At 49.9% G+C, this 27,084-nt stretch overlaps 1 protein-coding gene across 2 annotated transcripts in view; it reads left to right on the forward strand.

The window, feature by feature from the left end:
• The first annotated feature begins 1,508 nt into the window (after window positions 1-1,508).
• Window positions 1,509-27,084, forward strand: part of LOC115083479 (oocyte zinc finger protein XlCOF26-like) — a 28,132-nt gene continuing 2,556 nt past the window's right edge. The window contains exons 1-3 of one of the 2 annotated variants that reach the window (XM_029587332.1): window positions 1,509-1,685; window positions 3,312-3,438; window positions 4,864-4,983. In XM_029587332.1, the coding sequence (XP_029443192.1) occupies window positions 1,659-1,685; window positions 3,312-3,438; window positions 4,864-4,983 (274 nt within the window). In that variant the 5' untranslated portion in view covers window positions 1,509-1,658. The remainder of the gene's footprint in view (window positions 1,686-3,311; window positions 3,439-4,863; window positions 4,984-27,084) is intronic. The other variant, XM_029587333.1, reaches the window with a different exon arrangement.

The raw sequence follows: 27,084 nt of genomic DNA on the forward strand, positions 1-27,084 counted from the left end.
TCAAATGACATTTGAAATGACAGACACCAGGAAGTGTAAAAAAGTGTAAAAAGTGTAAAAAACAAAAAACCTGTGTGTTATATAAAAAAATAAAACAATTTTAAATACCTGGATGAGCGCCAAAATCGCACGGGCGGGTCGGCAGCGGGGGGGGGCGGCAGCAGGATCCGGGAGCGGCGGGGCAGCGGCAGCGGGGTCTGGGGGGGCAGCGGCAGCAGGATCCAGGGATGGCAGCAAGATCCAGGGAGCGAGTAGCGGCAGCGTGTTCGATCGGGCAGGCAGGTAGGTGGCAAAATAAAGATGGCCGCCTGCACGGGAAAATCGTGCAATTGGCCGCTGAAGACGTGACGTCACGACGTTTGGCGTCACGGGGTGTGACGTCACGTCTTCGCTCCCCGGATCTCGCTGCCATCCCTGGATCCTGCTGCCGCTGCCCCCCCGGACCCCGCTGCTGCCTACCCGCCGCTCCCGGATCCTGCTGCCGCCCCCCCGCTGCCGATCCACCCGTGCGATTTTGGCGCTCATCCAGGCAGGGAGAAGGGACTACCAGATGCTGCTGATGGCTGCCCGCCGCCCACCGGCCGCCTGGACCCACGGCCCTCCAACAGGTATTTAAAATTGTTTTATTTTTTTATATAACACACAGGTTTTTTGTTTTTTACACTTTTTATACTTTTTACACTTACCATAGCAGGCCCGAGCCTTGCTACTTTTTCGTTTGTTTTTTTTTTGCTTCGGGAGGAGGGGACCGGACGGGACCAGGGCGGGTAAGCAATGTTTTTACACTACACTACACTAACTCCTTCTAGGGGGAGGCGGTAAACTAGCAGGTTAAGGCCGCGGCAGAACAGCGGGTTAGGGAGGAGATAATATCAGCGCCCGTTACAGTATCACAGGGGAATAGCTAATTCCTTCATTATACAGCTTTTTCGTTCATTTACATGCTGGGTGCGGAAAGGGTTTAGGAAGCGCTAAGGACGCGTGAAACTGGAGACTCTATGGCTGGATGGCCTTACTCGTCTGTATTGTGCGCTCCCAGCACGTTACAGACGGGGAATCTTTAACTCAACGACCTGAAAGTTATCAGAGTCTGAATCTGAGCTCTCACCGGGCAGGGGGCGGGCACTCAGCCCCCAGACCCCTCCCTCTGCTGCTAATTGGTCACAATCTTACTTAGGGTGAGCAGAAGGATCCGTCCTTTTAGCTCTGATTGGTCAGAATCCCCCTGAGGGTGAAGACAGGAAAAGAGCCCGCCTCTCTGGCCCTGATTGTTATAGCGGAAGAGAAGGTCCCGCCCCTCTGGCAGTGATTGGGTAGAATCCTCGGAGCAGGAGGAGGAGGATCCGCTCCCTCTTCCACCATTAGAAACGGAGGCCTTGAGAGAGCAAAGACCAAATCTCCCAGTCCTCGGGACTACACTTCCCACAATTCCGAACTTCTTTGTTAACCAACTGCAGCTCTCACGTCCTTTTCCTTCTTTGGTGATGTCACTTCCTGTCGGAAGCGGGTGGGATTAGCTGTGCCAGTCAGTGCTGAGACTCGAAACTGGAGAGAACCTGAGAGGCTTCACCCAGGGCAGTCCAAAGTGTCCCCACCCCAGGGAGCGTGCAGGGAGGGAGCCGGGGCTGGAAATCCTGCTCTGGAGAAGGGGCAGGAGAATGGCTGCAGGGCTTTCTGCTCAGCAGGTAGGAGACTGGCAGGAGGGGGGCAGGGGATGCAGCCTGGGACTGATCCCATTCCCCACCCCAGGGACGGTGCAGGGAGGGAGCCGGGGCTGGAAATCCTGCTCTGGAGAAGGGGCAGGAGAATGGCTGCAGGGCTTTCTGCTCAGCAGGTAGGAGACTGGCAGGAGGGGGGCAGGGGATGCAGCCTGGGACTGATCCCATCCCCCACCCCAGGGACCCTGCAGGGAGGGAGCCGGGGCTGGAAATCCTGCTCTGGAGAAGGGGCAGGAGAATGGCTGCAGGGCTTTCTGCTCAGCAGGTAGGAGACTGGCAGGAGGGGGCAGGGGATGCAGCCTGGGACTGATCCCATCCCCCACCCCAGGGACCATGCAGGGAGGGAGCCAGGGCTGGAAATCCTGCTCTGGAGAAGGGGCAGGAGAATGGCTGCAGGGCTTTCTGCTCAGCAGGTAGGAGACTGGCAGGAGGGGGGCAAGGGATGCAGCCTGGGACTGATCCCATCCCCCACCCCAGGGACGGTGCAGGGAGGGAGCCAGGGCTGGAAATCCTGCTCTGGAGAAGGGGCAGGAGAATGGCTGCAGGGCTTTCTGCTCAGCAGGTAGGAGGGGGGCAGGGGATGCAGCCTGGGACTGCTCCCATCCCCCACCCCAGGGACCGTGCAGGGAGGGAGCCAGGGCTGAAATCCTGCTCTGGAGAAGGGGCAGGAGAATGGCTGCAGGGCTTTCTGCTCAGCAGGTAGGAGGGGGGCAGGGGATGCAGCCTGGGACTGATCCCATCCCCCACCCCAGGGAGCGTGCAGGGAGGAAGCCGGGGCTGAAATCCTGCTCTGGAGAAGGGGCAGGAGAATGGCTGCAGGGCTTTCTGCTCAGCAGGTAGGAGACTGGCAGGAGGGGGGCAGGGGATGCAGCTTGGGACTGATCCCATCCCTCACCCCAGGGACCGTGCAGGGAGGGAGCCAGGGCTGGAAATCCTGCTCTGGAGAAGGGGCAGGAGAATGGCTGCAGGGCTTTCTGCTCAGCAGGTAGGAGACTGGCAGGAGGGGGGCAGGGGATGCAGCCTGGGACTGATCCCATCCCCCACCCCAGGGAGCGTGCAGGGAGGGAGCCGGGGCTGAAATCCTGCTCTGGAGAAGGGGCAGGAGAATGGCTGCAGGGCTTTCTGCTCAGCAGGTAGGAGACTGGCAGGAGGGGGGCAGGGGATGCAGCCTGGGACTGATCCCATCCCTCACCCCAGGGACGGTGCAGGGAGGGAGCCAGGGCTGGAAATCCTGCTCTGGAGAAGGGGCAGGAGAATGGCTGCAGGGCTTTCTGCTCAGCAGGTAGGAAGTGGGCAAGGGATGCAGTACCATTCAGCCCCAGTCCACACATTAAATCCATTTCCTGCAGCCCCTCAGGCTCTTCTTCATGGTTCTCCTTCCCTCAAAGCAGCAGCAGCTTCTGTGGCTTTATCATTTTCACTTTTTGCTACCTGCGATTTCTTTACATTCTTCTCTCTCCTTCATTTCTTCTTTTCTGCACTTTATTTAGTGTGATTCACCATGATGGTATACTAGGAGGATAAATCCAGCTGAGATCTAATGCACGCTGACCCTCTCCACGTGTCGCTGAGTGTTTCTGGTTTGTGTTTCAGGTGCCGGTGACATTTGAGGACATCGCTGTCTCTTTCTCCCAGGAGGAGTGGGGGTATTTAGATGAAGGGCAGAAGGAGCTTTACAGGGAGGTGATGAAGGAGAACTATGAGACCCTGATCTCCCTGGGTAAGGATTGAGTTATGTGAATCTTTAGCAGACCCAGGGGCTGATTCACTGAATGTGGTTTATGATTTTTCTCCTGACTGCAGCTCCTGCATGGCTCTGGGTCTGGGCTGCTACCTGAGATTGGGTGTTTGGATCTTTTCACGTGAGATCAGCCCCTGCCAGTCAGCCTGAGCATTTATCCCAGGTTTCTGCTGAGATCAGGAAGCCCAGAGATCTCAGATGTCCTGTTGTTCCCCATAATAAAACCTTTTTATAAGCAGGTTGTGTGTGACTGCCAGCCTGTGAGTCTGAGTGCAGGAAGCCTGAGTGATTTTTGTCTCCATCGCATAATGAGAGGAAAAGGCGTCCCGGACCGCAGGCTCCGAATTTCATAGCCTCGAGCTCTAACCTCTGGTTAGACACGTTTAATGTAGAGTTCACTGGGTGGTGATTAGTTAGTGTTTTATTCTCTTATTTCATGGTCTTTATGATTGCTTACCTTTGTTGCCATGTAATGAGTTAACTAACGTATATGGACTCCTTCCCCAGGAACTTATCCAAACCTTTTTAAAACCCAGTTACACTGACTGCCTTAACCACATCCTTTGGCAATGAATTCCAGGGCTTGATTGTGTGTTGAGTGAGAGTTTGTTTTAAATGTGCTACTTGCTAACTTCATGGAGAGCTCCCTAGTCTTTTTATTAACTGAAAGAGTAAATAACATATTCAGATTCACCCATTCAAGTTCTCCTGTCTTAGGTTTTGACGGTTATTTTAGTTTTGTTTTAGTTACTGTGTCTGTAATATTGTTTGCAGCTAAGAGCTTCAGCATGGGTGGCGCATGAGTGCTTTAAAGAAACGAAACCTGATTATTTATTAGGTGTGTACAGGTTAGGCCTTGCCTAGGAAGATAGTTAGGTGGGTTATCAGTTTTATAAATAAGTAAACAGTAATTATGCCACTAGATTTTTATAGAATTTCCAGACATTTGACAGTGTCTGTGGTGAATGTTTCTTCACAATCTACCCCCGAGTTGCTGTGACTCAACTGATTCAGAGGCTCCTGACCTGCGCTTGTGGTGGCCTTAGCGTCTGACCACCCAGAAATGTTTTGAAAGCATCGGGCTCACAGCAGCTCAGCGGTGTCCACCCATAGGGAATCAGAAATCTATGACAATGTGCGTGACGGGGATGGTCCAGAAGGAGACCAGTGACGGGCAACGTGCACCCTCTCCGGGGTCCTGTGATTTCCTTGTTTCAGGCTGCTCTGTCCACTGCTGACCTTAAAATCACGGGTCTGTAGTCCCTTCCGAAACGGGACTACGTCTGTTCTCTTCCCGTCATCAGTCTCCAAACGCGGAGCAGTGAGGGGCAGTCTGTCAGTGTCCTGGAGTTTCTCCACTGCGAATGCAAGAGAGTGCAATGCTCTTCTCGTTTATATCACCAGAAAGACACCGGGCGATCAATCCAGATACGCTAACAAGGATTAAACAAGAGGAGGAGGAGGAGCCGCATGTCTGGGACTGGCAGGACACGGGCGAGACAGAAGCTGCTCACTCGTACGCAGGTCAGTAATAATAGCAGTTCCCTGTACATACCAGGATCAGTCCAGACCGCTGGGTTGTGTCTCCCTTCCAACAGAGGGAGACAGAGAAAAAAACTGAAAAGGCATCTCTCTTAACCTGGTGTGCCACCTGCGATCCCTCAGTATTTTCTCTCACTCTCAGCAGAAGGGTTGATAGAACCTGTGGTCCTGATTTTTCAATTTCTTGAAATTTAGTTACATCTTTTTTTACAGAGTTCTCAGGCTCTGGATGCTTTAGTTAACACATTTGGCTACAGCAAATTGGTTGTATAAAAAAAAAAAAAAGCTCAGTGCATTTTTATTTTCACTCAACCGGTAGAGGTAAGGCAGGGGCTGGCAGCTCTAAAAGCCTTGTACCCGGAGGGCCGTCTCTCTCTGGAGGGGGATTAACCGGTGGGCCGGTCCCTCCCCTCGGAGCCCCCAGTCGAGTTTCCTCGGGTGCTGCAGCATTCCCAGAGCTCCGGAAGGCCGCGAGTCAGCAGGGTATTGTAAGTTCTTCCTTTTTCTTTCCTACCGCGCTGTTTGGAACCCCGGTTCCAGTGGTGGAAGGTCGTCTCTCCCTGTTTCTCGAGGAGTGGGTCTGGATCACGTCGGACCAGTGGGTCCTCAATATCATCGCCCACGGTTACGGGTTGGATTTTGCCCGCCCGTTAAGGGATCTTTTTCTGATTTCTCCCGCCGGCTCTCTGTCCAAGCAAGAGGTAGTCGGGCAAACCCGGAGTCGCTTGAAATCCCTGGGGGCTATTGTTCCGGTCCCTCCAGAGGAGCGCAGGACCGGCAGGTACTCCATCTATTTCGTAGTTCCAAAGAAGGAGGGGTCCTTCCGGCCAATTTTGGATCTCAAGGCAGTCAACCGAGCACTTCCCTGATTTCGCATGGAGACTCTACGGTCGATCATTGCGGCCGTCCACTCAGGAGAATGTTTGGCCTCTTTGGATCTGACCAAGGCTTATCTTCACATCGGGATACGCGAGCACCATCAGAGGTTTCTCTGGTTCATGGTCCTGGGGGAGCATTATTAGTTCCAAGCTCTTCCTTCTGGCTTAGCAACAGCGCCTCGGGTCTTCTCCAAGGTAATGGTAGTCGTAGCAGCGGCCCTCCGGCGGGAGGGGATCTTAGTTCACCCATACCTGGACGATTGGCTCATCCGAGCCAAATCGGAGAGCCTCTGTTGGGAAGCAGTGAGCAAAGTTCTACTCTAGCTCCAGTCCCTTGGTTGGGTGGTCAACTTTGCCAAGAGCCAGTTGGTACCATCTCAGGTTCTCAACTTCCTGGGAGCACGCTTCGACACCTCGGTAGGCAAGGTCTTCCTCACTCAGGAGAGGAGGCTCAAGTTAGTGGCGCAGATCCGTTGGCTCATGTCCTTACCCCTGCCCATAGTATGGGATTATTTGCAGGTACTTGGTTCCATGGCATCTACTCTGGAAGTGGTTCCCTGGGCGTGGGCGCATATGAGACCATTACAATGCGCGTTGCTTTCTCTGTGGGATCCGAAATCGGAGGAGTTTCGCCTGCCTTTGCCACTGATGGAACCAGCCAGGTCCAGTCTCGATTGGTGGTTGATTCTGGCCCACTTGTTACAGGAGATGGACCTAGAGGAGCCGTAGTGGGTAATAGTCACGACGGATGCCAGCCTCACTGGTTGGGGAGCAGTTTGCCAGTCACAATCCGCTCAGGTTCGTTGGACAAGTTATCAGGTGATGTGGTCAATCAATCGATTGGAAACCAGGGCGGTACGCCTGGCGTTACGTGTTTTTCTCCCTCTGGTAGCTCAGTGTGCGGTGCGAGTCTTGTCAGATAATGCGACAAGGGTAGCCTACATCAACCGCCAAGGGGGAACCAGGAGCCGGTCGGTAGCCTGGGAGGCCGAAAAGCTCATGACGTGGGCAGAGTGGCATCTGGTCCGGTTGGCAGCCTCGCACATAGCTGGGGTGGACAATGTGCAGGCAGACTTTCTCAGCCGCCAGCATCTTGATCCCGGAGAGTGGGAATTGTCTGACGCAGCTTTCCAGCTGATCATTCGTTGTTGACCTGATGGCAACTCGGTCAAATGCAAAGGCGCCCCGGTTTTTCAGTCGTCAGAGATACCTCGGGTCGGAAGGAGTGGATGCTCTCGTCCTTCCGTGGCCTCGCAGTGTACTGCTGTATGTGTTTCCTCCTTGGCCACTAGTGGCAAGATCATGCGTTGGATAGAGAACCACATGGGGTCTGTCATTCTGGTATCCCCAGAGTGGCCCCGAAGGCTGTGGTTTGCGGATCTGATCTCGTTGGCGATCTACGGTCTGGTGCGTCTCACCCACCTCCCGAATCTTCTTCGGCAAGGTCCAGTATTTTTCGATCGAGCGGATCGCTTTTGTCTAGCGGCCTGGCTTATGAGAGGAGGCAATTGAGGAAGAGGGGATATTCGGATTCGGTTATTTCTACCCTCTTGCAAGCACGGAAATTGTCCACGTCGTTGGCCTATATTCGTGTTTGGAGAGTTTTCGATTCTTGGTGCCAAGGTTTGAACGTCTCTCCGCATCTGGCTTCGGTGGCGCACATCCTATCCTTCCTGCAAGAGGGACTGAAGAAAGGTCTAGCTTGCAGTTCTCTCCGGATGCAGGTCGCGGCATTGGGTTGCCTGTGGGGCAAGATTGATGGCTTTTCACTGGCAGCTCATCCAGATGTGTCCCGTTTTTTGAAAGGGGCCAAGCATTTGCTCCTGCCGGTATGACAAATTTGTCCGTTCTGGAGCTTGAATTTAGTTCTCAAGGGCTTATGTGGTCTTCCTTTTGAGCCCCTTCGGCGGGCTACGTTGAAGGATTTGACACTTAAGACTGTTTTTTTGGGGGTTTTTTGTAGCCATTACCTCCGTGCAGTGAATTTCAGAGCTTCAAGCTTTGTCGTGTCTGGATCCGTATCTTAGTATTTCGGATTCCGGAGTTTCGCTGTGGACCGTTCCTTCCTTCTTACCCAAGTTGGTATCGGCTTTTCATGCCAATCAGACGGTAGAATTACCAGTTTTCCCGAATTTGGATCCGACGTCTGTGATGGATAAGGATCTGCATAAGTTGGATGTGCACCGGGTTCTCCTTCGCTGTCTAGAGGTGACCAATGCTTTTCGATTATCGGATCATTTGTTTGTCTTATTGACTGGTCCTAGACGCAGACACAAGGCATCCAAAGCTACGTTTGCTAGGTGGTTGAAGGAGGCCATTTCCTCCACTTATCTTTGCGCAGGGCGTGCCATACCAGAAGGCTTGAAAGCGCACTCTACCAGGTCTCAAGCGACCTCTTGGGCGGAGAGCCAGTCGGTCTCGCCGCAGGAGATTTGTAGAGCAGCCACTTGGAAATCGTTGCATACTTTGGCGAAACATTACCGTGTGGACGTCCGTGATCCGGATGTCGACTGTTTTGGCAGCAGTGTACTTCGTGCGGGACTCTCCAGATCCCACCCCAATTAGGGCAGCTCTGGTACATCCCAGTGGTCTGGACTGATCCTGGTACATACAGGGAAAGGAAAATTGGTTCCCTGCTAATTTTCATTCCTGTAGTACCAAGGATCAGTCCAGACGCCCGCCCTTGGGTTTTTTTGGAGAGTCCGTTTTTTCTGTATGTTTTCTTTCTCCTTCTTACCTCGGCATAGTTCTTTACAGGCATTTATTTATTTACTTTATTTTATTCTTTTCTATACTGACCTTCATGATCTCGATCATATCAGATCGGTTTACAAGGAACAAAGGAAGTAAAATCGCTAAGAACATTAACAAGAACAGATAACGAAGTAGCTGCGGGATAGATAAAGTTACAATAAAACAGGGTCGAGTGGGGGCGCTGTTGAGCAGCCGATGAGAGCGGTCGCATAGCTGACGAGCTCCGCTCCCTCGGAGGCCCCCACCCCGCAGAAACCGGCGCGATCGCGGCAAACTTTTCCATCGCTTAAACGGCAGTGCCTCCCGCAGCTGACCACATCGCCCTGATGGCCACAAAACGGAAAACTGCAGACTTACGGCAGTTTTCTTATGAAAAGCAGCCTCCTGATCCCGGCCAAGATGGCGGTTCCGCCGAAGACCACGCGGCAGGAAATGGGGCTGATGTCCCGGCGCCCATCGAACCCTGCCCCGACAAGCATGCTCCCGCAGCAGGCACTCCCCTAACTCGAGAAGAGGTGAGGCAGTGGTTCATTGACTTGCGCGGCGATATGAAGCAGCACAAAAGGGAGATCATGGACTCTGTGGCTGAGGTGAAGGAGGGCCTGGCAGCCTTAGGGAACCGGGCAGACGAAATTGAAAGCAGGGTGGATTCGCATGGGGAGGCCCTGAACACCTTACACTCCCGGGGCCTCCAGCACAGTGCAGATCTCGCAGCGCTTCAGGAGAAAATTGAAGATTTGGAAAATAGGAGCAGGAGACATAACCTACGCATCAGGGGGGTGCCGGATACCCCTGAATATGCGGACGCCACGGTGGTGGCTCAACAAATCTGTCTTCACATATTGTCTGGAAGTCAGGGCAGCACCAGCGATCCCTTGCCCGCCGCCTCAGAAATACTCCTGGATCGAGCGCACAGAGCCCTGGGACAGCGAAGGGATCAGCCACCGAGGGACCTGGTGATTTGCTTCCACAACTTTCGCCTCAAGGAGAGAGTCTCCATTGCCTCTCGTTCGCTGAGGGAGATTACCTGGCACAATCTACGTATCTCTGTCTTCCAAGACTTGGCTCCTGTTACGCTACAGAAGAGGTACGAGCTGAGAGAAGTGACATCCGCGCTACGAGATAAGAATATAAAATATCGCTGGACCTTCCCCTTTGGGTTACTTTTTCAAGCCCAGGGGGTGACCTATAAGGTTAAAAACACAGTGGAAGCATTGGACGCCTTCACTAAAGCACAAATTCCTGTGTCCTTTCAAGCACCTAAGCAGGCGTCCCAGCCGGAGCGGTTGGACACGGCCCCCCGCTGGCAGCGGGCAGAAAAGGGGGGGAAAAGACTTCGGAGGCAGTCTGATGCTCGCCGTTCCCCTCAGCAGGATCAAGGTTGACTTTTTTTTTGCATGTTGGACTTCCTAACTTTGTTGGCCGGATGAGTGCTGACCTGGACATCTTTCTGAAGTTGCTGGACTTGGCACTTTTCTGACCATATGGCAGGGCGTGAGGGACGGCAAGAAGCACTACGCGTTGGATTTCTGGTTATTATTCCTACATTGTTGCAGTTGTAGGCAGTTATCAGGTTTACATGTTTTGGTTTCCATACTTAGCGGGGGTGGGGGCGGGGGGGGGGGGGGCGCTATCGGCTGGTGGTCGTTGTTAGTCGGGAGTACACAGCCTCCATTTCATGTGTCCCAAGGAGGGTTGGCGGGATACAGTTGTATTGTTGGGGAACACACTGGGAACTGTAAACATTTTTCTGAGTCTTATGAACCTGGGACGGTGGGATTGGGGAGTTTCGCCCCTTTTGGGCTTTCTACCGAGGGAGGGGGCACTTTTTTCTTCTGTAGGGGCGAGGACAGTATTTCTTATATGGGATGGCTACTAAGATTTTATCCCTTAATGTGAAGGGGCTCAACACCCCGAGGAAACGCTTGCTGCTTGCTAGGGAGCTTCAGCGTCAAAAGGCAGGGATAGCGTTTATTCAGGAGACGCATGTGCGGAGGCACCACGAACGGCTTTTGGTTTTCCCTCAATTCCCTTCCGGTTATTGGGCTGCCAGTTCTAAAGAGCAAAAATTTGCGGGGGTGGGCATTCTATTCTCGGCTGCCTGTGTGCACGAGGAACTATTCCACTTGGCGGACCCGAAGGGCAGATTTCTTTTTCTGAAAATTAGGGTGGGTAAAAACGTAATATCCTTACTTAATGTCTACTTCCCAAATACAGCTCAGGTAGCCTTTTTGAAACAAATTGAGGACGTCCTGCTACAGCATCTAGAAGGGGACTTAGTATTGGGCGGTGATTTTAACGCCACTCTATCTCCCTCTCTGGATAATAGTACCGGTACCGGTGGCGCCCAAAGCTTCAGGTCTAAGTGGCACACTTTTCTCGATAAATGGTGTGTTTTAGACATTTGGAGGCGGCGGTATCCACACTCTAGATCCTACTCCTTTTATTCTCACCCTCATGATACATATTCTAGGATTGATTACTTATTTGTTTCCACTCACTTGCAAAATAGGGTCCAGAAAGCGGAGATCGACCACATCACTTGGTCCGATCACGCCCCCATTTGGATAGAAGTTACGCTACAGGACATTCCCTCAGGTTATCGGCCGTGGAGGCTTAATGAGGGCTTACTTAAGGATCGGGATTTTGTAACCAAGATAGAGTCACAATTGAAACTCTTTTTCCAAGAGAACCAGACTGAGGATATGAACCCTTTAACGGTATGGGAATGCTCCAAGTCTGTTATGCGGGGACTTTTCATTTCACAGGCAGCGCACTGCAACAAGACACGGGAGGCTACCCAGCTAGATTTATTGGCTAAATTGAGGGTCTTGACCCAACAGCATAGCGCCACCTCCTCGAAATCTGTTTACCACCAAATACTGCAGATTAAGAGTTCTCTTCGGTCCTTGGACGATGAGGTTATCAGCCATCATATGCTTCTATTGAGACAAAAATTCTTTGAGGGCGGTAACAAAGCGGGTCGTTATCTAGCACACAAATTACGGGCCGCACGGGCGCAGGCGACTATTGCCAAGATAGTTAACCCTGACGGTTCTGCTACCACTACCTCGGAGGGTGTTCGGCACGCTTTCACAAATTTCTATGCGCAGCTATACTCGGCTGATGGCACGGTGTCTGATGGTGCCATTGCCGATTATTTGCGCTCCGTGCATCTCCCCTCTCTGACTGACTCCCAGAGGGTATTCCTTGATAAGCCTATTGAGGTTGAGGAGGTGCTACTTGCCATTAAACGTTTAAAGCCCGGCAAGGCCCCAGGACTTGACGGCTACACAGGGACGTACTACCGCAAATTCTCACACCTCCTAGCGGGACCATTGACTGCCTCGTTCAACTCTCTCCTCCTGGGGTCGAATCTCGGACGGGACGCAAACACTGCGGGTATTACGGTGTTGCCAAAACCAGGCCGTGACCCCACAAAATGTAGTTCTTTTCGACCCATATCCTTAATCAACATAGACCTTAAAATTCTAGCTAGGGTCCTGGCCGCTCGCCTTAATGGGGTTCTGCCTACTTTGGTACATAATGACCAGGTGGGTTTTGTTCCTGGACGGTTGGCGGCGGACAGTGTTCGCAGGCTAATAGACATTATTGACCTGGTGCATGCTGAGGGGGTGCCAGCTGTCCCTCTCTCACTTGATGCAGAGAAGGCTTTTGATCTGGTTCATTGGCCATTCCTTTTCCAGACGCTGCACAAAATGTCTTTTGGTATCTCTTTTGTGACCTGGCTGGAAAAGTTGTATAGCCACCCTTTGGCTCGTGTTAAGGTCAATGGGAGCTATGGGGACCAGTTTGAGATTCAAAGGGGGACCAGACAGGGGTGCCCGTTGTCTCCCTTGCTGTTTGCCCTGTTCCTTGAGCCCTTCACCACGACTATTCGCCACACTCCGGGGATCGTGGGTATTCGGAGAGGGGACCACCATTTTAAGATATCCCTCTTCGCAGATGATGTGATGTTCACTCTCACAGAGCCGGCATCCTCGCTGCCGCAGGTCATGTCAGAGTTGAAGCGGTTCATCTCCGTGTCAGGTATGAAAGTTAATTTTGACAAATCAGAAATCCTGAACCTCACCCTGACATCTACCGAGGTACAGTCATTGGGGCGTCAATTCCCCTTCAAGTGGGCTACCACTTCCCTTAAATACTTGGGTGTTCGCTTAGGCCCCACGACTAGCCAACTCTATATGTTAAATTATGACCCCCTGGTCCGCACTATCTGTACGGATTTATGTAGGTGGCAGAATCAGATGCATTCGTGGTTGGGCCGACTTGCCATAATCAAGATGAACATACTGCCCAGATTTCTATACTTTTTCACCACGATACCCCTTACCTTATCGTCCTCCCTGTTAAAGAAGTGGCAGCAAATGCTATGCAGCTACATATGGCGCAAGCGACCCCCTCGAGTGGCTAGAGCGACTCTCTATAGGACTAAACCTCAAGGGGGAGTCCAATTACCTAACTTGCTGTGGTACTATCTTGCTGCGCAGTTTCGGGCCCTGGTGGCCCTTCACCGTACGAATGATATACCGCAGTGGGTGCTTTTAGAACAGGCATTGGTAGGGCAACTGCCTTTGTCGGCTCTTCCGTGGCAACCCCCTCAGACTGGGGGACATGTCATGTACATGCCATTTGCCCTTCGCACCACGCTTAAGTTATGGTTCCCCTGGAAGGCTAAATTGATTGGGCCTGAACGGTACTCTATAATGACTCATCTCTATACTAATACAGTATACCCCATACAGGACAAATCTGTGACTGTGCAACGGTGGGGGTCAGTGGGCGTTACTAGATTGGTACATGTGCTGGGCCAGGGTTCCTTGATGACACTTGAACAGTTAAATGCGCGATACTCGATGGGTGGAGGGGATTTTTTGCATTATGCTAAATTATATCACTTTGTCAAGTGCGGGGCGAGGGGGGGGTACCTTGAAGCTGACCGGCACACTATTTGAAACCTATTGCAAATATGCCTCTACTATCCGAGGTGTTATTTCTAAGATATACGGTCTGCTCAATGGGTTATCCAGGGAGACCCCACGCCATCGCACCTTGTGGGAACTAGACTTCCAGCGTCGGTTAGAGGACCACGAATGGGATTCTATTTGCTCCCTTGCCCATAAATGCTCTGTCTCGGCCAGTTTACAGGAAAACTGTTATAAATTACTCTACCGGTGGCACTATACGCCGGAACGACTCCATAAATTTAGGCCCACTTTTTCTAACCTCTGTTGGCGGGGTTGCGGGCAAGTTGGTACCTACTACCATGTTTGGTGGGAATGTCCCAAAGTGGCATTCGTGTGGCGGGAGGTTTTCCGGTGGCTTTCGTTGGTTGTTGACCTTCCGGTACAAGCTGAACCCCAGCATGTACTCTTAGGTCTACCCCTACCTGACCATAATAAAGACACACAAAAGTTTTTGTTACAAGTTTTTATTGCAGCACGGTCAGAAATAGCATCCCATTGGAAAGGGGTGAACGCTCCCAGTTTGGCTGCAATCCAACATCGATTACATACCTACTATCAACTCAGTAGACTTACAGCAGTACACTGGGATCGGATTGTTGCATTTAACCGGATGTGGGGCTCGTACAACAAGTGGCTTGCACTACAAAACATTGCCACTTAATTGCGAGACGCTGCACCTGCTGTTCTGGTCCTGGATTTTGGTGGCCGTTCTCGGCCTCTTGGCTATATCCCCAAGCGGGCGTTTTTCCCCATATATACTCCCTTTACCGGGGCCTCTCAATTGGGAGGGTTGGGCGAGCCTTCTCTCTATGGCTGCACTAGCACTGCTCACCCTTTCCTATCTCTCTACTTTTCATTTCTCGCCTTCAAACTTCCTCTTCACCTCTTTCAGGCTTTCCAGTCCACAATTTCCCTAATGGTTCCTGGCACCCAGATGTGTACAGGGGGGTGGGGGGTGGGCAGCCTGGGGTGGGGTGATTACATAATTGATAAACTGGTCAATCTTGGTTACGTATTGTTGTATCTGTACGTTGTGATTACTACATGGGTGTACTTTTTGTTCTGGTTCATGCTTCCTGTTTTGTATCTCTTACTGTGTTCTCTTACTTGCTGCATTGATTGACAATAAAATCTTTAAATACAAAAAAAAAAACAGGGTCGAGTGAACTTGGGGTATGACATAGCTAGGGCTACGACTAGAAGAGGAAACCAGGAAAGATTTACCAAAGGTAAAGTTAACAAATGTAAATAGGAGGGATCTTGAGCCATGAAAGGCGAGGTCTGACATACTCGCATTCATGAAGTAACCTGAACTGAACAAGCAAGGGCAGGGAATGGGAGGGGGGGGGAGGGAGGTGTAGATGGGACAGGAGAGAGGGAGGGAGGGGGGGTAGTTGATTAAGGGAATTCTTGTTGAAAGATTTTTCCTAAATGTCAAGTGGCAGGGTTCCATTCTAAGATCTGGGGGGATGGCATTCCAGATGGCTGGTCCCGCTGTCGAAAAGGCCCGTTCTCTGGTAGCTGTGCAAAGGGTGGATTTGGTTGTGGGGGTGTGCAGGGTACCTTTGTAGGCTTCTCTGATGGGTCTTGAAGCTGTGTGGAGTTTCAGTGGGAACTGAAGGTCGAGAGGGAGCTGATTATGAATGGATTTGTGGATGATGGTAAGGGCCTTGTGCAAGATTCTATAACTTATTGGGAGCCAGTGCAGATTCCTGAGGATGGGAGTGATGTGTTCTCTGCGGGTAGTGTTTGTCAGGATTCTGGCTGTCGCATTCTGAATCATCTGAAGAGGTTTGGTGCTGGAGGCAGGGAGACCCAGTAGGAGTGCGTTGCAGTAGTCTATCTTGGCAAAAAGTGTTGCCTGAGGGCTGTCCTGAAATCATGGAAATGGAGGAGTGGTTTGAGTCTTTTTAGAACTTGCAATTTGTAGAAACAGTCTTTGGTTGTGTGGTTGATGAATTTTTTAAGATTCAGACGTTTGTCGAGAATCGCTCCGAGGTCTCTTACGTGGGTGACCATGGTGTTGGAGAGAGGGAGCGGAGGCTGGATGGAATGGTCAGAAGAGATGAGGAGGAGTTCTGTCTTGGCTGAATTGAGGACAAGGTTTAGACTGGTGAGGAGGAGGTTGATAGAGTGGAGGCAGTTTTCCCAGAATTTAAGAGTTTTCGTTAAGATTCTTTTATGGGGATCAGGATCTGAACGTCGTCGGCATAGAGATAATGTTTTAATTTTAGATTTGTTAGCAGCTGACATAGGGGTAGGAGGTAGATGTTGAAGAGGGTGGGAGACAGTGATGAGCCTTGGGGGTACTCCTAGTGATGATTTGATGCTCGGGGATTCTTTGTTGTTAATTTTAACTTTGTAGCTTCTATTGCTGAGGAAGGACTTGAACCAGCAGAAGACGGCTTGGGAAGGAATCTTCTTGAGTGAACGTTATGTGGCAGTACGGTTTGTTTAGTTCACCGTGTGTATTGTTGTAGCCACTGATGGTTATGTTTGGGGCTTTGTTCTCCTTTATTGGTTATTCTGCTTTGATATTGTATATACTGAGGGATCGCAGGTGGCACACCAGGTTAAGAGGGGTGCCCAATCAATTTTTTTCTTTGACTCCCTCTGCTGGAAGTGAGACACAACCCAGCGATCTGGACTGATCCTTGGTACTACAGGAACGAAAATTAGCAGGTAAGAACCAATTTTCCTATATGTTACAGATTAATACATTCAGTGATGTTGATGATCGCAGTCCATCAAAATCCCAATGTGATTTACAAACACGTATAAAAATAGTACAAAATTACAAAAATCATCATTACTAGCATGAAATACTAAGTAAAATCAAGCTAGCACAATCTACTTGACATTCCAATGCAGATACAACTTCTCATCGGTCAGTTGGCTGGAGGCCTGGGCAAAGAGCCAGGGCTTCAAACATTTACAAAATCAAAGTTGTCCAGGTGAACTGCCCTTGTTATAACCCCTGGAGCAGTAAACAGACGGGAAAGTAAACAAGACAGGATAAATAAGACAAGAGAGGATTTATGGCCCAAGAGTGAGGAGGCCAGAACGTTAACAAGGGTAAAGCATAACAAGACTGTGACCAGGATCCAAAACTTTGCACAAGAAACAAGAATAAGAACATAAGAACATGCCATACTGGGCCAGACCAAGGATCCATCAAGCCCAGCATCCTGTTTCCAACAGTGGCCAATCCAGGCCATAAGAACCTGGCAAGTTCCCAAAAACTAAGTCTATCCCATGTTACTGTTGCTAGTAATAGCAGTGGCTATTTTCTAAGTCAACTCAATTAATAGCAGGTAATGAACTTCTCCTCCAAGAACTTATCCAATCCTTTTTTTAAACCCAGCTACACTAACTGCACTAACCACATCCTCTGGCAACAAATTCCAGAGTTTAATTGTGCGTTGAGTGAAAAAGAACTTTCTCCGATTAGTTTTAAATGTGCCCCATGCTAACTTCATGGAGTGCCCCCTAGTCTTTCTATTATCCGAAAGTGTAAATAACCAATTCACATTTACCCGTTCTAGACCTCTCATGATTTTAAATACCTCTATCATATCCCCCCTCAGCTGTCTCTTCTCCAAACTGAAAAGTCCTAAACTCTTCAGCCTTTCCTCATAGGGGAGCTGTTCCATTCCCCTTATCATTTTGGTAGCCCTTCTCTTTACCTTCTCCATCACAATTATATCTTTTTTGAGATGCGGCGACCAGAATTGTACACAGTATTCAAGGTGCGGTCTCACCATGGAGCGATACAGAGGCATTATGACATTTTCCGTTTTGTTCAGCATTCCCTTCCTAATAATTCCCAACAGTCTGTTTGCTTTTTTGACTGCCACAGCGCACTGTACCGACGATTTCAATGTGTTATCCACAATGTCACCTAGATCTTTTTCCTGGGTGGTAGCTCCTAATATGGATCCTAACATCGTGTAACTACAGCATGGGTTATTTTTCCCTATATGCATCACCTTGCACTTATCCACATTAAATTTCATCTGCCATTTGGATGCCCAATTTTCCAGTCTCACAAGGCCCTCCTGCAATTTATCACAATCTGCTTGTGATTGAATTACTCTGAATATTTTGTATCATCTGCAAATTTGATTACCTCACTCGTCGTATTTCTTTCCAGATCATTTATAAATATATTGAACAGTAAGGGTCCCAATACAGATCCCTGAGGCACTCCACTGCCCACCCCCTCCACTGAGAAAATTGTCCATTTAATCCTACTCTCTTTTTCCTGTTTTTTAGCCAGTTTGCAATCCACGAAAGGACATCGCCACCTATCCCATGACTTTTTACTTTTCCTAGAAGCCTCTCATGAGGAACTTTGTCAAACGCCTTCTGAAAATCCAAGTATACTACATCTACCGGTTCACCTTTATCCACATGTTTATTAACTCCTTCAAAAAAGTGAAGCAGATTTGTGAGGCAAGACTTGCCCTGGGTAAAGCCATGCTGACTTTGTTCCATTAAACCATGTCTTTCTATATGTTCTGTGATTTTGATATTTAGAACACTTTACACTATTTTTCCTGGCACTGAAGTCAGGCTAACTGGTCTGTAGTTTCCCGGATCGCCCCTGGAGCCCTTTTTAAATATTGGGGTTACATTTGCTATCCTCCAGTCTTCAGGTACAATGGATAATTTTAATGATAAGTTACAAATTTTTACTAATAGGTCTGAAATTTCATTTTTTAGTTCCTTCAGAACTCCGGGGTGTATACCATCCGGTCCAGGTGATTTACTACTCTTCAGTTTGTCAATCAGGCCTACTACATCTTCTAGGTTCACCGTGATTTGGTTCAGTCCATCTGAATCATTACCCATGAAAACCTTCTCCAGTACGGGTACCTCCCCAACATCCTCTTCAGTAAACACCGAAGAAAAGAAATCATTTAATCTTTCCGTGATGGCCTTATCTTCTCTAAGTGCCCCTTTAACTCCTCGATCATCTAACGGTCCAACTGATTCCTTCGCAGGCTTTCTGCTTTGGATATATTTTAAAATATTTTTACTGTGAGTTTTTGCCACTACAGCCAACTTCTTTTCAAATTCTCTCTTATCCTGTCTTATCAGTGTCTTACATTTAACTTGCCAACGCTTATGCATTATCCTATTTTCTTCTGTTGGATCCTTCTTCCAATTTTTGAATGAAGATCTTTTGGCTAAAATAGCTTCTTTCATCTCCCCTTTTAACCATGCCGGTAATCGTTTTGCTTTCTTTCCACCTTAATGTGTGGAATAAATCTGGGCTGTGTTTCTAGGATGGTATTTTTTAACAATGACCATGCCTCTTGCACACTTTTTACCTTTGTAGCTGCTCCTTTCAGTTTTTTTCTAACTATTTTTCTCATTTTATCAAAATTTCCCTTTTGAAAGTTTAGCACGAGAGCAGTAGATTTGCTTACTGTCCCCCTTCCAGTCATTAATTCAAATTTGATCTTTTTATTAATTATTTATTTATTTAGAGGAAACAACGTGTAGCAAACTGCGCTTTACAGAGAAACTTGAACCAAATATACAATAAGGAACGAGAACATAATATTTCTAACAGATTCCTCAATTAAATTGCAAATCTGCATCAGTTTAACAAAAGGAGGGGGGAAATATGATACAATATAGAGGGAGAAGAAAGGAAGGAGATATTTACAAAAGAAAGGCGTGGTTAGATAATTAGATAAAGAGTTAAATTACAATAAGTAGGGCGCGTGAAGGGAATGCTGTTAAGCAAAAGCTTGCTTGAAGAGGCAGGTTTTTAGATTGTGTTTGAATGGAGCGCGGCAGCTGGCCCGGTGCGCGCAAAGTTACGCCTGCTTCCAGCAGGCGTAACTTTGCCGACAAAGGTGGGGGGGTTTAGATAGGGCCGGGGGGGGTGGGTTAGGTAAGGGAAGGTGCGGGGGGGGGGGGGGGGGGGAGGGAGGGAATGGAGGCGGGCTGCGCGGCTCGGCGCGCGCAGGCTGCCGAGTTTGGGCAGCCTTGCTCGCGCGCCGACCATGGATTTTAATGGATATGCGCGGCTACGCGCGTATCTATTGAAATCCCGCATACTCTTGTTCGCGCTTGTTGCGTGTGCGCAGATTTATAAAATCTGTCCCTGAATGTACCCAGATCAGTGCAGACCCTGGGTAAAGCCCCCGTTCCAGCAGGTGGAGACAGAGCAGAGTTCTGAGGCTGCCCATATAAGGACGGAACCCACTCAGGAACCCTCAGTATTTGTCTGTCTCCAGCAGGTGGAACAGCTCACCCTTGGTTCCCTGTTTAGCTTGCCCTCTGTGTTTCTTTCCTCTTCTTTCTCTGGGGCAAGCTCACGCAAGTACTCTTTTAATTTACTTCTTAATTAAAAAAAAAAAAAAGATTTTTTTTCACTGACTGACTGTGTCAGGGCAGACAGTTTTGTCTCCCTCGCTCTTGGGGTTCCTAGGGGGGCTTTGCCCCTTGACTTCTGTCAGCCTAGGTTTCCTTCCCAGTGACCTAGTGTGGGTGATACTGGTGGTGCCAGTCCCTCTCCCCACGTTTGTATCTGCTGCCGTGCCCCGAGATGCCCATACCTCTGTGGAGCTTCAGGGAGGATTATTATACCCCTGCCTCTGTGAATCCAATGAATTATTTATGTCAATAAAACTGGTTTTGTTTTCCCAAGCTTTCACAGAATATATTTTTTCTGGTCAAATTTTTTTGAAAAATTAAATGAAAAAAGGCAGCAGTTCTATTTTGTGAGGAGGGAGCGGGGTTCAATCTCCCGCCCATCTCCTCAGGGGCTCCCTGCTCAGCTGTTTTCAATTAGCTTTACAGCCAGCTTTCCTGCTTCAATGCCATGGCCACCATTTTGTTTAGCTTGTGGAGAGTTGGCCTCCCGACTTTCCCGTGAGGGGATATGCTCCAGGTGTATTTCGGGAGGTGAAGGCTCCTCTTCTGGACCGCCAGCTTTTTGACCTCTGGAAAGGGCTCCATCTCGGGAACGTGCGTCAGCGGCGGCCATTTTGGGGGTTTCTGATGAAACGCTTCGGGGGCTGTGGATCTGATTTCCCCCCCCCCCCCCCCCAATTTCAGCCCGGTTTGCTCTCGGGGGGGGGGGGGGTGGCTCAGACCCCTCCTCACCTCTTCTGCAACCCCTCCCCCCACAAAAAATTCGGCTCGGACCTGTTTTTCATCGGAATTTGTCCTTTTATTGCATGAATCTTACTTGGCCAGCTTACAGAGGGAGGTAGACACCCCCCCCCCCAGTTGTTCCCCTCCCTCCGAATCCTCCTCCTTTCCCTATGCTGTCACCTGATGTGGTTCCGGACCCTCAGGGCCCGGTTAGGGTTCGTGTGGTCCCGGGTGCCCCCCCCCCCCCCCTTAGACCCTTTTGATGTAGGGGACAATGATACCATGGCCCAAGCCCCCCCGCTGGAGGGCGATGACCCCTGTGTCCTGCGCTTATTTCAACGGGAGGAACTGGAGCCCCTTATACCTTTCGTTCTCCAAGAATTGGGAATTGATGCCCCACCAGATGACTCTGTGGCGGCAGCGATGACACCAAACGTGGACCCGGTCCTGGTGGGACTCAGGGCGTTAACGCGTACTTTCCCATTTCATCCAATGCACCGCTTGCTTCTCCTCAGGGAATGGGAGTCCCCGGAGACGGGGCTCCGAGTTGGTAGGGCTATGGATAAGCTATACCCGCTACCTAGGACTGCCTGGACATGTTAAAGATTCCTAAAGTAGATTCTTCTGTCACTGCTGTGACAAAATGTACCACCATCCCTGGGGTGGCTGCTACGGCATTACAGGATGTGCAAGACCGTAAGCTTGAATTTTATTTGAAATGCATTTTTGAGGTTTTAACGCTCGGAGTCCAGGCGACTATTTGCAGCAGTCTCATGCAGGGGTAAGCCTTAGGTAGATGCAACAGTTACTCAGCACCTAGGACCTCCCGTCTGCAGAGGCAGAGCAGGCTGAGCGTTTGGAGGGCGCTATAGCCTATGGTGCGGATGCCCTCTATGACTTGCTTCGTGTCCAGGCAAAGGCTATGGTTTCTGCGGTCTCGGCCAGACGTCTTCTATGGCTATGTAATTGGTCAGCTGATGCTTCTTCGAAAGCTCAATTGGGCACTCTTCCTTTCAAGGGCAAGTTGCTTTTTGGTGAGGATCTAGAGCAGCTTTTCAAATCCTTGGGTGAGAACAAGGTCCACAAGCTGCCAGAGGACTGTCCCAAACAGTCTTTCTTCCCAACTAGCACTTGCTTCAGGGGAAACCGCCATTACGGCAACAGGTCTCGTGGCTCCTCCCCGTGGGGGTGTGTGTCCAGGTCCCAGTCTTGGTCCCATTCCTTTCGTGGCCATCGAGGTTTCCGGGATGGCCATCAGCAACACACACGACCACTAAGTCAACTCCCCAATGTCACACCCTGTTGAGACTTCAGGAGTTGGGGGCTATGCTTCCGGTACCGGTGCAAGAACAGGGCACTGGCCAGTATTCAATTTACTTCATTTACTTCATTGTTCCCAAAAAGGATGACTCTTTTCACCCCATCCTGGATCTCAAAAGGGTCAATCGGGCCCTCAAGGTTCCCCGTTTCAAGATGGAAACCCTGCATGCGGTGATTGCGGCGGTCCGTCCGGGCGAGTTCCTCACCTCCCTTGATCTGACAGAGGCTTATCTTCACATCCCAATCCATCGGGAACATCAAAGATTCCTTCGCTTCCGGATCCTAGACCAGCACTTCCAGTTTCGGGCACTTCCCTTCGGTCTCGCCACCGCTCCCCGCACCTTCACCAAGATCATGGTAGTCATTACGGCAGCTCTCCGACGAGAAGGGGTCTTAGTCCATCCTTATCTAGACGATTGGTTGGTAAAGGGGTAAGTCCGCTGCCCTCTGCACGTTCGCGATAAACAGAGTTTTTAGCCCTACTCGCATCCCTCAGCTGGATAATCAACTACTCCAAAAGCAATCTTCGGCCCTCACAAGAGCTGGAATTCCTGGGAGCTCTTTTCAATACTCAGGTCGGGAAAGTTTTTCTTTCGGACTCGCGGACTCTCAATCTGATCAATCAGTTGAACACTTTCGTCTCTCTACCACTTCCCACGGCGTGGGATTACCTGCAAGTTTTAGGGACCATGGCTTCCACGATTGATCTCGTTCCCTGGGCGTTTGCTCATATGCGTCCTTTACAGAAAGCATTGTTATCCTGTTGGAAACCGATGTCCGAACTGTACCAAGAGATTCTCCCTCTCTCCGACTCTACCATTGCTAGTATACAATGGTGGTTCTCCCCGGCACACCTTCTCAAGGGGATGCCTCTTCTGACTCCCTCTTGGGTCATTGTGACGACAGATGCCAGCCTCTCTGGTTGGGGGGCCATCTGCCAATCCCCAACGACTCAAGGTTTCTGGTCCCTCTCCCAGTCTCGGTGGCACATCAACCGTTTAGAAGCCCGAGTGGTTCGCCTGGCTCTCAAATTCTTTCTTCCTCTGATTCACCACAAAGCGGTCTGGGTTCTATCAGACAATTCCACCACGGTGGCTTACATAAATCAACAGGGGGGACTCAAAGTCATCTAATGGCGCTAGAGGCCAGCAAGCTTTTTCTCTGGGCAGAGAGGCACTTGGATCACCTGGCAGCCTCCCACATAGCAGGCAATGAGAATATTCAAGCCGACTTCCTCAGTTGACAACATCTCGACCCCCGGCGAGTGGGAGTTGTCAGACGAGGCGATGGACCTAATCATGCACAGGTGGGGTCCCCCTCACCTGGATCTCATGGCGACGCTTTCCAACGCCAAGGCCTCCCGGTTCTTCAGCCAGTAGAGGGAGCATTGTTTGGAAGGGGTGGATGCGCTGGCCCTTCCCTGGCCCTCCGACGTGCTTCTCTACGTGTTCCCACCATGGCCGCTAGTGGGGAAGGTTCTACGGAGAATAGAACTTCATCGCGGACCGTTCATTCTTGTGGCCCCCAAATGGCCCCGACGCCGTGGTTCGCAGATCTGGTGAATCTCACTGTGGACGGACCTCTTCATCTCGGTTATCTGTCCCATCTTCTGCGGCAAGGTCCCGTATTTTCGATCAGGCGGATCGCTTTTGTCTAGCGGCATGGCTTTTGAACGGAGACGTTTGAGACGCAGAGGATATAAGGATGACGTTATTGCCACACTCCTCAGAGCTCGCAAACAGTCAACATCTCTTACCTACATCTGAGTCTGGAAGGTTTTTGAAAACGTCTGCGATGAGTTGGGTGTTTCAGCACGTTCGCCTTCGGTTGCGGTGATTCTCACTTTTCTTCAGCGTGGTCTTTCCAAGGGTCTTTCGGTTAGCTCCCTTCGAGTTCAGGTTTCGGCTCTTGGTTCCCTCCTGGGCATCATCGAAGGTCGGGCAGTCGCCTCTCATCCGGATGTTGTTCGTTTCTCAGGGGCACTAAGCACCTGAAACCGCCTGTCCGGTCTATTTGTCCTTCTTGGAGTTTAAACTTGGTTCTTCGAGCTCTTTGTTCGGCTCTGTTCGAGCCTCTCCGTATAGCCACTCTCAAACACTTGACTCTCAAGACTGTCTTCTTGGTCGCTATTTGCTCCGCCAGGAGGGTATCTGAGCTTCAAGCTCTATCCTGTAGAGACCCTTTCTTGCGTTTCTCGGACTCTGGCGTCTCTCTCAAGACCGTCCCTTCTTTCTTACCTAAGGTTGTCTCGTCTTTTCATGTTAACCAGTCCGTGGAACTTCCTGCTTTTTTGCCAGAGGATATCGCGGTGTCTGGTAATAGTGATCTTCGTCGTCTCGATGTCAAAAGAGTCTTATTGCATTATCTTGAGGTCACCAATGATTTTCAGGTTTCCGATCATCTTTTTGTCCTGTGGAGTGGACCCAACAGGGGGAAGCAAGCTTCTAAGGCTACGATTCTAATTCTTAGATTTAGACTTAGACTTCTGGCATTAGCATACAAACATTTCAAAGTTTGTTTTTTGTTTGTATTTTCATTCTGCTTTTTAATTGATAGGGATAAGTTAGAATTTTTTAGCTCAGGTGAGTTTTTAGTTACAGGCACTTGGACAGCTTTTCTTGTTATTGAAACCTCACTGTCCGGATGCCCTAAATCTAATGCATCATTAGTATCCTTTGAAGATACCTCCCTCTGAACCATGCGCTGCTGAGTGACTGTCGGCTTTCCCCTTTGTTCTAGTTTAAAAGCTGCTCTATCTCCTTTTTAAAGGTTAGCGCCAACAGTCTGGTTCGACCCAGGTTAAGGTGGAGCCCATCCCTTTGGAAGAGACTCCCCCTTCCCCAAAAGGTTCCCCAGTTCCTAACAAAATTGAATCCTTCTTCCTTGCACCATCGTCTCATCCACGCATTGAGACTCCGGAGCTCTGCCTTCCTCTGGTGACCTGCGCGTGGAACAGGGAGCATTTCAGAGAATGCTACCCTGGAGGTTCTGGATTTAAGCTTTCTACCGAAGAGCCTAAATTTGGCTTCCAGAACCTCCCTCCCACGTTTTCCTATGTCGTTGGTGCCCTCATGTATCACGACAGCCGGCTCCTCCCCAGCACTGTCTAAAATCCTATCTAGGTGACGCGTGAGGTCCGCCACCTTCGCACCAGGTAGGCAAGTTACCAGGCGATCCTCACGCCCACCAGCCACCCAGCTATCTACATTTCTAACAATCAAATCACCAACTATGACAGCCGGCCTAATCCTTCCCTCCTGGGCAGTAGGCCTTGGGGAGATATCCTCTGTGCGAAAGGACAATGCATCACCTGGAGAGCAGGTCCTTGCTACAAGATCCTTTCCTGCTACACCAGGTTGATGCTCTCCAATCATGAGACCTTCTTCCTCCAAGGCAGCACCAGGGCTGCCAGTCTGAAGTTGGGACTTGACTACTATGTCCCTGAAGGTCTCATCTATATACCTCTCTGTCTGCCTCAGCTTCTCCAGGTCTGCCACTCTAGCCTCCAGAGATCGGACTCGTTCTCTGAGAGCCAGGAGCTCTTTGCATCGCATGCACATATACAACTTCTCACCGGCGGGTAAAAAATCATACATGTGACACTCGATGCAAAAGACTGGGAAGCCCCCCTCTTGCTGCTGGACTGCTGCCTTCATCTTAATTTTGTGTTCTTAGTCAATTTAGCTTGCTAGGGGAATAAGGATGCGTAACCTAAAGTCCCTTACATTTATATGGTGTATTTAATGTTAATTTGTCAAAGGTCTGCAAGAGGACGTTTAATCTGTTGGTAAGGGTTGGGCCACTCCTTCGTTTCAGATCAATCCCTGATTGGTTTCGTGTGTGAAAATGTCTCTTGTCCTTTTAAATGGAATAAGAGCCTCTGAATTAAAGGTGACCTGGGCTCTGTCCTGGAAAGGTGCCATCTGCACAGAGTAACACCAGCCATCCGTCTGAAGATATAAATCCAAGAATCTGCTTGCAGGTGGGTGGGTGGGACAGAAAGACGCACTTGGAATAAAGCTCACAGGTTCACTGACCCTCTTCAGCCAGCAGCAGTGATCTCCAGGGATGGGTAAAATGGGTCCATCTAAGATCGGGGGATGAGTTGTCCTGCAGCCAGTCCTGAACTGTCGAAACTGGGACTGATGACGAGAGATGTTGGGCTTGCTTCTGGGGACTGGGAAAGTGAAGAGAAGATCCATTTTGGGGAAAATTCTCTTTGAGAGAGTGTGGACGGGACGTTTTGTGACTTTAACTCATTCCTGCAACATTTGGCTGTGGCTGACTTGTGAAAGTTTTGTAGACCTTGCCTGTGTGGTTAATTTTGAAGTAAACTTTATTTTTCTTGTGGTGCATGTGGTTTGGACATTTTGTGTTTTCTTAAGGTTTCCTGATCCCAGTTTGGCCTTGCGGGTCCACAGACTCCAAGAATTAATTCCACCATCCCAGTTGAGTGTGCCCAGTGGTTCTCTGGGGCTGAGAAGGTAGGTGCCCCCCCCCCCCCCCCCCCCCCACGGTGAAGGGGGGATTAGAGGTTCCTGAACGAGGGTGGAACCACAGACTCCCCTGATACATTGCAGCAGGTTTCATTACACAGAACTGGAGGCGGCTGATATGAACGTTGGGCTTTAGCATAAGAGAACATTGCAGGGACTCGTCGCTTTCATCCTGTAACTGATATAGAAGAAAAATTCTGACAACAGACGAGGTTAGGGCTGTTCAGCTTGGAGAAGAGACGACTGGGGGAGGATATGATAGAGGTCTTTAAGATCATGAGAGGTCTTGAACGGGTAGATATGACTCAGTTATTTACACTTCTGAATAATAGAAGGACTAAGGGGTACTCCATGAAGTTAGCAAGTAGCACATTTAAGACTAATCGGAGAAAGTTCTTTTTTACTCAACGCACAATTAAGCTCTGGAATTTGGTGCCAGAGGATGTGGTTAGTGCAGTTAGTGTAGCTGGGTTCAAAAAAGTTTTGGATAAGTTCTTGGAGGAGAAGTCCGTTAACGGCTATTAATCAAGT

The sequence above is a fragment of the Rhinatrema bivittatum genome, chromosome 2 (assembly GCF_901001135.1).
Source record: "Rhinatrema bivittatum chromosome 2, aRhiBiv1.1, whole genome shotgun sequence".
Taxonomy (NCBI): domain Eukaryota; kingdom Metazoa; phylum Chordata; class Amphibia; order Gymnophiona; family Rhinatrematidae; genus Rhinatrema; species Rhinatrema bivittatum.